Source organism: Heptranchias perlo, chromosome 1 (assembly GCF_035084215.1).
Source record: "Heptranchias perlo isolate sHepPer1 chromosome 1, sHepPer1.hap1, whole genome shotgun sequence".
NCBI classification, from domain to species: Eukaryota; Metazoa; Chordata; class Chondrichthyes; order Hexanchiformes; family Hexanchidae; genus Heptranchias; species Heptranchias perlo.
Window position 1 is genome coordinate 64,138,419 of NC_090325.1, and position 13,059 is coordinate 64,151,477.

A 13,059-nucleotide genomic window follows, 5' to 3' on the forward strand; every position below is an offset into this window, starting at 1 on the left:
ATCGGCCCCTCGAGCCTTGTCCGCCATTCAATAAGATCATGGCTGATCTGATCCCAACCACAAATCTAAAGAACACAAGAAGTCGGAGCAGGACCCGGCCACATAGCCCCTGGGCCCTCTCCGCCACCCACAGGGCATTGACCGATCCGAACTCAGCTTCATGTCCAATTTCCTGCCCGCTCCCCATAACCCCTAATTCCCTTTACTTCTAGGAAACTGTCTATTTCTGTTTTAAATTTATCTAATGATGTAGCTTCCACAGCTTCCTGGGGCAGCAAATTCCACAGACCTACCACCCTCTGAGTGAAGAAGTTTCTCCTCATCTCAGTTTTGAAAGAGCAGCCCCTTATTCTAAGATTATGCCCCCTAGTTCTAGTTTCACCCATCTTTGGGAACATCCTTACTGCATCCACCCGATCAAGACCCTTCACAATCTTATATGTTTCAATAAGATCGCCTCTCATTCTTCTGAACTCCAATGAGTAGAGTCCCAATCTACTCAACCTCTCCTCATATGTCCGCCCCCTCATCCCCGGGATTAACCGAGTGAACCTTCTTTGTACTGCCTCGAGAGCAAGTATGTCTTTTCTTAAGTATGGAGACCAAAACTGTATGCAGTATTCCAGGTGCGGTCTCACCAATACCTTATATAACTGCAGCAATACCTCCTTGTTTTTATATTCTATCCCCCTAGCAATAAAAGCCAACATTCCGTTGGCTTTCTTGATCACCTGCTGCACCTGCATACCAACTTTTTGATTTTCTTGCACTAGGACCCCCAGATCCCTTTGTACTGCAGTACTTTCCAGTCTCTCGCCATTAAGAAAATAACTTGCTCTCTGATTTTTCCTGCCAAAGTGCATAACCTCACATTTTCCAATATTATATTGCATCTGCCAAATCTCCGCCCACTCACCCAGCCTGTCTATATCCCCTTGCAGGTTTTTTATGTCCTCCTCACTCTCTACTTTCCCTCCCATCTTTGTATCATCTGCAAATTTTGATATGTTGCACTCGGTCCCCTCCTCCAAATCGTTAATATAGATTGTAAAGAGTTGGGGACCCAGCACCGACCCCTGTGGAACACCACTGGTTACTGGTTGCCAGTCCGAAAATGAACCATTTATCCCAACTCTCTGCTTCCTGTTCGATAACCAATCCTCCACCCATGCCAGAATATTACCCCCAATCCCGTGATTTTTTATCTTAAGTAATAATCTTTTATGTGGCACCTTGTCGAATGCCTTCTGGAAGTCTAAATACACTACGTCCACTGGTTCCCCTTTATCCACCCTATACGTTATATCCTCGAAGAACTCAAGCAAATTTGTCAGACATGACTTCCCCTTCATAAAGCCATGCTGACTTTGTCCTATTAAATTATGCTTATCTAAATGTTCCGTTACTGTCTCCTTAATAATAGACTCCAAAATTTTACCCACCACAGATGTTAAGCTAACTGGCCTATAATTTCCAGCCTTCTGCCTACTACCCTTTTTAAATAACGGTGTTACATTAGCAGTTTTCCAATCTGCCGGGACCTCTCCTGAGTCCAGGGAATTTTGGAAAACTATCACCAAAGCATCCACAATCCCTACTGCCACTTCCCTCAAGACCCTAGGATGGAAGCCATCAGGTCCAGGGGATTTATCCGCCTTGAGTCCCATTATTTTACTGAGTACCATCTCTTGAGTGATTTTAATCGTATTTAGCTCCTCCCCCCCGAGAGTCCCCTGTTTGTCCAGTGTTGGGATATTCTTAGTGTCCTCTACTGTAAAGACTGAAACAAAATATTTGTTCAGCATTTTTGCCATCTCCATGTTTCCCACCATTAATTTCCCGGTCTCATCCTCTAAGGGACCTATGTTTGCCTTAGCCACCCTTTTTCTTTTTATATAACTATAGAAACTCTTGCTATCTGTTTTTATATTTTTTGCTAATTTCTTTTCATAATCTAACTTCCCTTTCTTAATCAATCCTTTAGTTACTTTTTGCTGTCTTTTGAAGAATTCCCAATCTTCTATCCTCCCACTAAGTTTGGCTACCTTATATGTCCTTGTTTTTAGTCGGATACTATCCTTGATTTCTTTACTTAGCCACGGATGGCTGTCATTTCTTTTACACCCTTTTTTCCTCAGTGGAATATATTTATTTTGAAAGTTGTAAAATAACTCCCTAAATGAACACCACTGCTCATGTACCGTCTTACCCTTTAATCTATTTTCCCAGTCCACTTTAATCAATTCCGCTCTCATACCATCATAGTCTCCTTTATTCAAGCTCAGTACGCTTGTTTGAGAATCAACCTTCTCACCCTCTAATTGGATATGGAATTCAACCATGTTGTGGTCGCTCGTTCCAAGGGGATCCTTAACTAGGACATTATTAATTAATCCTGACTCATTACACAGGACCAGGTCCAAGGTTGCCTGCCCCCTTGTAGGATCAGTTACATACTGCTCAAGAAATCCATCCCTGATGCACTCAATGAACTCGTCCTCAAGGCTGCTCTGCCCAATTTGATTTGTCCAGTTAATATGATAATTAAAATCCCCCATAATTATGGCTGTTCCCTTATTACATGCCCCGACTATCTCCTGATTAATACTTCTTCCAGCAGAGTTGCAACTATTAGGAGGCCTATATACTACGCCCACTAATGTTTTTTTTCCCTTATTATTCCTTATCTCCACCCAAACTGTTTCATTATCTTGATGCTTTGTCCCGATATCATTTCTCTGTATTACAGTGATTCCTTCCTTTATTAACATAGCCACCCCACCTCCCCTTCCTTCCTGCCTGTCCTTCCTGATTGTTAAATACCCTGGCATATTTAATTCCCAGTCGTTGTCACCCTGCAGCCATGTTTCTGTAATGGCCACAAGATCATACCCATACGTAGTTATTTGTGCCGTTAACTCGTCCATTTTATTACGAATGCTACGTGCATTCAGATAAAGAAGTTTCAAATCTGTTTTGTGACGCTTAGTTCCTGCTTTTTCCTTTTTTAACACTTTACCTATTACTCCATACCTTCTGTCCCTTCCTGTTACGCTTTCCTCTCTCTCCCTGCTCAGGTTCCCAACCCCCTGCCACTTTAGTTTAAACCCTCCCCAACAGCACTAGCAAACACTCCTCCTAGGACAGCGGTCCCGGCCCTGCCCAGGTGCAGACCGTCCGGTTTGTACTGGTCCCACCTCCCCCAGAACCGTTTCCAGTGTCCCAGGAATTTGAATCCCTCCCCCTTGCACCATTCCTCTAGCCACGTATTCATTTGAAATATCCTCCTATTTCTACTCTGACTAGCACGTGGCACTGGCAGCAATCCTGAGATTACTACCTTTGAGGTCCTATTTTTTAATTTACCTCCTAACTCCCTATATTCTGCTTTTAGGACCTCATCCCCTTTTTTACCTATATCGTTGGTGCCTATGTGCACCACGACAGCTGGCTGTTCGCCCACCCCCTCCTAGGTGGGCTACAACCAAGGTTAAAGAGCCCTAGCTACCCTTTACAATCGGGGAGCCACCCGCGAGTAACCCCGCTGGACATTAATCCAGTATTGAGCTGGCGCTCCTGGGGCCGTCTGGATTGGGGACCAAACCCAACCCTTCTGATTCAGAGGTGGGAAGTACTACCACGGAGCCAGTAGTCACTCCCTCCGGACGCGACTACCCTGCTGGAGTATTTAGAGACTATATTCTAATTTCCACTCGCCGGGGCTGTCTGTTGTGGGGTTGAACCCTTCACTTTCTGACTCAGAGGCAGGAATGTTACAACTATGTTTACAATTCTTTCCTTCTTCAGTATCGTCTTCAGTAGTTCTTCCACTCTCTCTGTGTGCCTCTTTTACACTTACTCTTCTCTGTATGTTTCTATCTCTGTCTTTCTACATGTTAACCACTCTGTACATCTCACACATTTTATTTTCCCTTTCTCTGTCTTTTTCTTTATTTTCTAAGGTCTCAGACCCTCCAATTATAGAAGCAATTATCCCATTTGTCTTTGTGATGGAAAGAATGATTGGGGCCAGATGCTGGTGCTGGGAGCAGGAAATCAGAGGTGGTGAGGCTCAGTGGAAAGCAGGGGCCTGGATTGGGATACATTCTACCCCAGTTGGATGGTCATTTATTATTGTTGCTCTAAATCTAGAGCAGGGCCCTTATTATTGTTCCTATATCTGGGAGGAAGGGAGTAGCATGAGTGATGGAGCCAGGAGTGGAAGCACTGGGGCATGACTGATTCTTCAGATGGGCCAGGACAAGGATTATAGTGATGTGGACAAGTCTGATGCTATTTGCAGGCAGGAAGAATGTACCTGAGGTCAAGGTTCATAATGAAGTCCAGTGGGATGCATTGGGGTGAGAAATTGTTGGGAGTGATTAGAAGATGGGACTAGACAAGATTATTGGTAGGTTTATGATTTTTTTGTGAATTGTTGATTTTGTTTATGCATGTAATTGATTGGGATATATAGTGAGGCATTTGAAGATTGTAAGGGGGGTAAATTTTTGTCTAGTATATGACTTGGTTGTTTTTGAAATGGTTCTTTCGTGAAATATGATTGGTACCAAAATTGAGGACTCCAATCAGAAGCAGTAAAAACGCTAAATCAAGTGGAAAGCTCATTCGTAAGGTATCAAGCATGAAAAAATCAGTGGATAAATGGGGTAGAGTTGAATTTGAATAATAATTCACGTTGTACTTACCTTGTTGGCACAAAATTTTTAAATATCTGTAGTTGCTTTATTCAGAGGGTAGATACTTTGATATCTAACCCAATTCTGCACTTTTTGATGGTTACTGGGTTGTGTATTAATTAAATAATTTAACACTGACAATTATTCTCTGTAGTAAAATCAGTAACGTAGTCATGCAGTTTATAAATTAAAGGATGGTCTATATATTCCATATATACTTGCATTGGTAAAGTGTATTTGTTGTTAGTAATTCTGCCTAACTAATTTATAACTTAATACTTGAAACACATTGGATAGTCATTTGACACTTGTAAAATGTGGTTGAGTAAGTATGGCTAGATGAACACAGAACCAAAGAAAATCTTCACCCGCAACCATGAAGTAAGTATCAAACCCAAAAGCATTGTTGAAGTACGAGACTGTTGTCTGAAATATAGTAAAAGTTTATTTTTATATCCATGCCCCCTCAGGATGGTTTTGAATTTATTCACATTATCTTTTCTACTTCAAAATTCATGCAATATCACAAACATTGCATCAGTTTTCATGTTATCGTTACATACATCTAAAAATAACTGGAAATAAAAAGAAAAACCAGGAGTGCTGAAATAAAATCAGAAAAAGCTGGAAATGTAACACTTTTCATTGAGCATTCAAAATTGAAAAGATGGTTAATATTTTGGTGGAGATTCTTCATCAGAATAGGTTCCCATCTGAAACATCAACCAATCGTTCTCTTTCAGATGCTCACAGTCCTGCTGTACATTTTCATCTTTATCTGTTCATTTAGTAAAGATAATTGTGCCTTTCCTGCAAATCTATACATAGTGAAGCACAAATAGGAATTCAAAAGTGTGTTCTCTATTTACTGAACGGAACGGTACACCAACAAATGGTAATATCTAATGTTGTACAAATATATACATTTTCATACTAATTAGATCAACATGAAAGTCGTCTAGTTTTACAATATTTTAACAGACTGAACTGACTTAAAGCTGTGCATAACATGTGGCTGTTTAAAATAGCTAACTTCAGAATATGACCTGTGGAAGATGAAAATCCACCACAAGGGAACTAGGTTGACTACTGTCAACAATTTAACATACAATTTTGTCAGCTGCATTTTCTGAGGCAAAGCTGTTTTATACCAACCACCAATCTTGACAATTTACATGCATTAGACACAATAGTCTTCTTAAATGGAGAAACTAAGGCTAAGGCCCATTAGGTGGAACACTATCAATGATGAAAAGAATAAAAGAGAACAAGTTAGGAAGCAGTAGGTGGCAGCAAACTTAGAATTTAGAAAATTGGGTTGCAGAAGAAAGGGAAAAAAGGCTGAGAGAGGTACGGATTCTGCATGTTGAGGTCCTGAAAAAGAATGAGTTAGAGGAGGAATAGGAAATTGTGCAATGACTCTTCATTTCAACCTAATGGGGATATTGGGAAGATGAAAAACATGTAGGACATTGTCTTTAAAGCTTAGATGTAACAAGAGAGGAAAGTTCGGAGGAGCATTGAGCATAGCAGTATGGATGAAATAGTTAGAAATAATAATGGATGTAATGGGAAGGGGAGAGAGAAGTTGGAGTGGTAAGAAATGAGAGATTGCCGTCAGATGCCTAGCTTTTGCCCCTATCTTGTCTGGGAATGGGGAGAGGTGCTTAAGGCGTCTTTCTGGATATGGGTTAGTATTTAAGCCAGACCTGGGCTTCATAGAGTTTTACAGTTTGAGGGGGAGGAGAGTTTTTGGCACCAAAGCTTCTTGGAGGTAACTTTTGCAATGGAGGACAAATGGGCAAAAACAAATGCAAGTCCCTGCTCCAAAGCCTTATCTATTGGTATATTGAGGCGTCATGGGATATGGTGGTTGGAGTTCTTTCACTACGGTATCTTGCCTATTGTTAGGTTAATGTTTGCAGAGATTTTCCAAAAGCAGCCATTGGAATTCAAGACCTAAAATATTTGTTTCTATAAAATCAAGAATATCAGTTATAAACAAAATAGTGTTTCTGTGCAAACAACATTTTCAACGTCCACATAGACATGTATTTAAATAAGTCATAGAATAGTCGCATTATAAAGTAAGTTGCTACCATGAGTTTGAATGACAGGTCACTTTCTCTTCTGACAGAAATCCAGATAAACATCAGCGAGGGGTTTGTCGCTTCTCTCCGGTCGAACTGTTTGTTTTATCTTTGAGAACGTTCTGCTTTAAGTCATCACTGCTGTATCCCGATCCTTGCTCGTTTTCTGTTTAAAAATGGTAGTGAAGTACAGAGTATATTTATTCGGATTTTAAATGTGCTTAAAATCTTCACCAGGAATTAAGTATCCACTCCATTATGTATGAAACATCATTCTCAGTTTTGAGTTAAATTTCGAGCCTCTTAAAGTCGTGCAATTATTTCTGTCGAGACGGATAAGATTTTTGGGATTAACTTTTTTCTCCGGCAATACTTATATTTAAATATATTACCTATTGCAATTTTAAAAATTCAAATAGATACTGGAAAAATTTAGAGTGACTAAATGCAAAACGAAAAGTTGTTTTGCATTGCGGTACATTACCTGACTCAGGTGCAGATTTCTTACGGTTTCCAGGTTTTGTTTCAGGAATTTGAAAAAACGGAAACTTCGTGCATTGGCCGGTCACTCTGTCACAGATCCCAAACGTGCATTTACACACTTTCCTGCATTCTATTCCGTAGGTTCCAAAGGGGCAATCTGAAGGAGCAACGTTGGAATATGGAAGGAAAATATGAAGATGATTAGTCTTAAAGTAACTTTGATGAACACGGTACTGAATGTTAATGGTCAAAGTATGTACAATATCGCGCACTGCATCCCGAGTTAATTTACTGATGACCTTTCTTTTCTAAGACCAGCTATCTTATTCATGTCGCCTTAATAATCGTCTACAACACTTGGCTTGTTCCCTCCCTCACATTCACACATTCTACAGATATCTGAAGATGCCATCCACACCCTGACTGGTTTGCACGTTATCGAGCTGGTTCAGTATTCTAACTGTGCGCCGCTTTCTTATAACCTGCATTAGAATTTAAAGTATAATTCTGAAATGTAATCTGTCCGTGCACTCGGTTGCAAATGAAGAATCCAAGTGCGAGACAAAGCCGGAATCCCTACATTGGCTTGATGCCCTGTTCTTGACATCTAGCCAAGATATTACATTCGGGTTTATTGCAATCGACATTATAGTAAAGGTGGCAGGTCCATATCGTTTGTATATAGTTTCTTTGTAATTGAGGTTATCTTTAGCTGAAACAATGGAGGAATCTCCACTCAAGGGAAGGACTGTTTATTTCAACAAGCCTGTAAGTGCAGTGTTGAGAATGGTATCAGTTTCATACTTGTGGTTTTCATTACTGACATTTCTAATGGGCAGATTGACGCCTGTTAAATATTCAGTAATGTCACTGCATCAACAAGCAGTAACCACACACGCTGTACATCTCGTTACCCTTTCCTCCGCTTGGATGCATCCACTAATACTGACCCATACAGAATCATAAGCAAACACCATCTTGGAGAGCTGGATACATTGTAAATAAGCGAACGAATTGGGGGTTCGGACATAGTCAAATATATAAGGTTGCCGTGGGTAATTGAGGTTAATTTTTATTTTAAAATCTCGGAGCAAAACTACTTAGAGGATCCGTAAAGTGAGAACAGTATAGTATTTTGACTAGTACGCATTATCCCCTCATTTTGTCTACACACTGGACACTCCATGCATACAGTTTTCGAAAACGAAGTACTGAGCTATCTACACACGTAGTTTCTGTGTTCCCACTTGGAGTGCACAATCTCTTCCAGTAAGGACACTCCACTTACTTAAACTCAATGCAGGTTGACTGGAACCCTCAAGTGCGCGCAGGTGGACTGCTGGACTTCAACCAGCATAGATAGATACGCTTTCTGCTGCTTTTCCAGCCAGGACCACCCTACCCATTAGGGCACTGGCTTGCAGGAAAAAGAACATCCTACATAGCAACGATGTTGGAGAGACTGGCGCGAGTGAAGTGCTGGATAGCTTCACCTGAACTCACAGCTTTCAAACCGTTTCACAAATGCACTGACAATTATTAGAACCTTTTGCCACCGTCTGTTTTGTAGTAAGCGAAACCCATTTGCTGCAGTTTTAACAACAAAAGCTTAAAAAAACTTGTGATCAGGTGAACGGTACCATCACGTGGGATTACTAAATTATTTACCTCTGCAAATGCCATATTCGTCTCCAAAATCGTCCTCTTCACTGTTAAAATTGCACCGCAACCCAGGTCCGCATTTAACCCCGTCCATTCCGGCCACTGTGCGGTAACACACCTCCCCTCTCCCGGCTGCACAAACCCTGCAGCAACCGCAGTCATCCAGCACTGTCCTTTTGCAGCCCGCGGTCACGGGACAAGCGGTGGTCCGTTCACACGAATAGGAGCAATCAACTGCATATTTCAAAGTGAACCCTTCCACAGTGACGGTCAAAACCACGAGCAGCAAACCCACGCTGGCACTGGACATGTTTACAAACTGTTGCTGCACGACACTTGGACTGACACTGATTCTGAACTGAGCGAAAGCGGTGGGCGACCGTGTGCTTTTATCAGTTGTGTGTCCGCATGTTTTTCACCGGTCAGTTTCCTAAATCCGGTGTTGTCTTCTGGCCAGCTTGTGTTGTAGGTTGCTAAATCCGGGCTGGAAGTAGATGGAATTAAACATGTTGCACAGAGTTGCCATCCAGGAATTGAAAAGATGTGGTGACGTAAGATGTTATGTTTAGTTGTTTTGTAAAGATTTAAGATTCGATCTCTCACGTACTTGTCAAATGTTCAAGGACGCGAAGAACAACAACAAATTTATATCTGGAATTGTGTACGGACACCCCAGCGGGCACTGCATGTTTAACATAATTTCAATTTACCACGTCTCTAGAATTTTCTGACACGTGTGCGTCATGAAACAGAATTACTGATGAGAGTTACACTTTAAGAAATTGTCACTTTAAAATCTGCATCCAAGAAATAACAGGGAATGGGGAAAGCTGATCTTTTGGTAGACAAAACTTAGATTAGTATGTAATGCAGGAAGGTACAGAGTATTAGTGGTGGATCAGGGTTTCAATCTAGGGTAGACTGATGGAGTGAGAGCCTCCTATCTCCACTGGCTGTAAGGACTCTAATGTCACCCTTATTGGTCCTTCAAAATAGGCCTAATGCTGCAGTTAGACAGCATGTAAAGCACTGTTTGACACCTGCACTTGCTTTTAGGGTACATTTATACTGCAGCTTTAGAATTGCTGCAAAGAAGTTTCTGCTTGGCAGCAGTGTTAAAGCTGTTTTTCTATTGCGCTCTGTGGTGTGTTAGAGTTGCTGGCTCCGGACATGGGTCTTGCACAGCTAGTGGCAATCCTAGTGTAAACTTGCTAGATTTGCTGAGGCTGGCCTTCAAGAAGACCTCATCTTCCAATCCCAACATGGCCTTGTCCCACATATCTTTGTGACCTCCTCTTTACATCCCTTCCTACACTGTTCAGGCCTCCAACCCTGGCCTTTTGTGCATATCCCCTCCCTTCATCCTCCCATTGATGAACGAGCCTTCAGCTGCCTCCGCTTTATACTCTGGAATTCTCCCCCTAAACCGCTCCACTTATCGATTTTCTCTCTCTACTCTGCTTCTAAACCCACCATTTTGACCAAGCTTTCATTTAATTATTCTAATCCTCACACTATGGCTTGGCATCAGCTCCTTTAATCCTTTCATCCAATTTTCCCCTCTCCACTTTATGTAAAGCACCTTGGGAGGCGTTCTATGTTAAAGGTGTTATGTAAATGCATATTGTTGCCTTCTTTGCCATCGTTGCTGTCTAGCTGGAATCATCAGTTATGTGGAGAGATTGGAAAAGTTGGGATTGTTCTCCTTAGAGCATAGAAGGTTAACCTAATGGGGAGACATAATAGAGGTATTCAAAATTGAGAGGTTTTGATAGAGCAAGTAGGGAGAAACTGTTTCCTCTGGCAAGTGGGTCGATGGACAAAGGTCGTAGATTTGAAATAATTGGCAAAAGAACTAGAATGGAAGTGAAGAGAAATTTGTTCACACAGAGGGTTGTTAAGATTCTGGAATGCACTACCCGAAAGGGTGGTAGAAGCAGATTCCACGGGAACTTTCAAAAGGCAATTGGACATGTACTTGAAGAGTACTAATTTGCAGGGTTATGCAGCAAAAGCCAGGTTGTGGGACTAAATTGGACACTCTTTCAAAGAGCCAGCACAGGCATGACAGGCTGAATGGCCTTCTCCTGTTCTGTAAGATTCTACGATTTTATAATTCTATAATTTACAGCTACCAGTCTCAGACCACTAGCTACACTGTAAATGCTACATTAGAGTGGTGTTAGTGTCAGTATGAGTGGACAGCACATTTATACTGCCTAACCCCCATTGTTCTCGAATCAGACCCCATGGATTCAGCAGCAAGGAACATACTGAACTGATATGCAAGTCTTACAGATGTTTAGTTGTGGTGGTTTTCTATGGACTCTCGGAGGTTTTCATCAACTACAAAGGACAGAAAAGCTTATCCCCAGTAGTTTCATCCTCCTTCCCTTAATATCTCAAGTAAATGCTGTATCTTTCAGTTTTCACTAAATATTTCTAGTGCAAATATAACATGTTTTAATTAATCAGAACAGAAGTGAATTAAGTAAACAAAGCCGTTTGAGAGCTTCCTGTATCAAGTCAATTTTCTTTAATGCTTCTCAAAAGAATGCTGAATAACAGCAGCAATATGAATCACTCATTTGTTTATGAAGTAATATCTTTTGTACCAGTTCAGGTGGCTTTTCGGATCTTTTGACCTTTTAAAGTAATTTTCTGGCAAGCCATTTAAAATACTGCATTCATGACAAATGTGTGGAAAACTTCTAGGGATATATTTTCTGTGTATAAACTTAATTAAAAATCCTACCACTTGATTTATGATAGTTTTGCCTCTGCTCTTCAATGTCAGTGTTTTCTCTTTCTCTCTTATTTGACCCTGAGATGAGCTTCCGACCACATATTCTCTCTATCACCAAGACCGCCTACTTCCACCTCTGTGACATTGCCCGTCTCCACCCCTGCCTCAGCTGAAACCCTTATCCATGCCTTTGTTACCTCAAGACTTGACTATTCCAATGCTACCCTGGTCGGCCTCCCATCTTCCACTCTCCATAAACTTGATCTCATCCAAAACTCTGCTGCCTGTATCCTAACTAGCACCAAGTCCTGTTCACCCATCACCCCTGTGTTCGCTGACCTACATTGGCTTCTGGTCCTGGAATGCCTCGATTTTAAAATTCTCATCTTCGTGTTCAAGTTCCTCCATGGCCTCACCCCTGCCTATCCCTGTGACCTCCTCCAGCCCTACAATCCTCTGAGATCTCTGTGCTCCTCTAATTCTGGACTTTTACACATCCCTGATTTTAATCATTCCACATTGGCGGCCGTGCCTTCAGCTGCCTAGGCCCTAAGCTCTGGAATTCCCTCAATAAACCTTCCGCCTCCCCTCCTTGAAGACACTCCTTAAAACCTACCTCTTGCCTGTCCTAATATCTCCTTATATGGCTTAGTGTCAAATTTTGTTTGATAACGCTCCTGTGAAGCGCCTTGGGACGTTTTACGACGTTAAAGGCGCTACATAAATACAAGTTGTTGTTGTACAGTGAAACATTGTTTTTGCATAGAGAGAAGTAAGCTGCATAATTTAAACTAAATACTTTAACCATTGTTAAACTTCTTCAATTTTGACACTTAATTGTTTAAAACCCAGGGCCAAATTGTTTATCTCCCTATAGGTAAGCACAAAGTCGGTATAACATTTTCCTGATTCATATCCATGCATGAGAATGCTGATTCAGGATAATTGTAGGGAAGCCATCAATAAATATGTATGCTAAAGAAATACTTCAGGATAAGGCCTTGCATTGACACTGAACTGGAGATATGTGAGTGAGAGAGAGAGAACTGACACTGAAGAGCAGAGACAAAATTTGTGTGTGCAGACACCTGAGAAAGAGAAATAATTAGACAAGGTCAGTTACTGATGACAGAAAATGGGGAGAACAATATTAGAGCATAGAATCTGATAGCAAAAGATAAATGGAGAAAATAAACAAATGCAGACTAAACTAATATGATATGATTCTCTGAAGCATCTATTGGACCGTGTGCCTTAAAATAACTTGGCTACCATGTTCTGATAAATGCTGGTATTGCAGATCAGATAAAGATGCTGAAGTACATTCTATGGGAATGTAACAATATATAGCTTTCTGGTATGTGCTTTGAGTCCAGGA

The 13,059-nt window shown here is 41.2% G+C and overlaps 1 protein-coding gene across 1 annotated transcript; it reads right to left on the reverse strand.

Annotated features, from left to right (window-relative positions):
- Positions 1-5,122: 5,122 nt before the first annotated feature.
- On the reverse strand, positions 5,123-9,416 carry esm1 (endothelial cell-specific molecule 1). Its single transcript, XM_067985800.1, has 3 exons — positions 8,942-9,416; positions 7,275-7,430; positions 5,123-6,956 (listed from the first exon to the last, which is right to left on the reverse strand). Exons 1-3 carry the CDS (start codon positions 9,243-9,245, stop codon positions 6,853-6,855), a joined length of 564 nt encoding a protein of 187 aa, XP_067841901.1. The 5' UTR covers positions 9,246-9,416; the 3' UTR covers positions 5,123-6,852.
- Between the last annotated feature and the right edge of the window lie 3,643 nt (positions 9,417-13,059).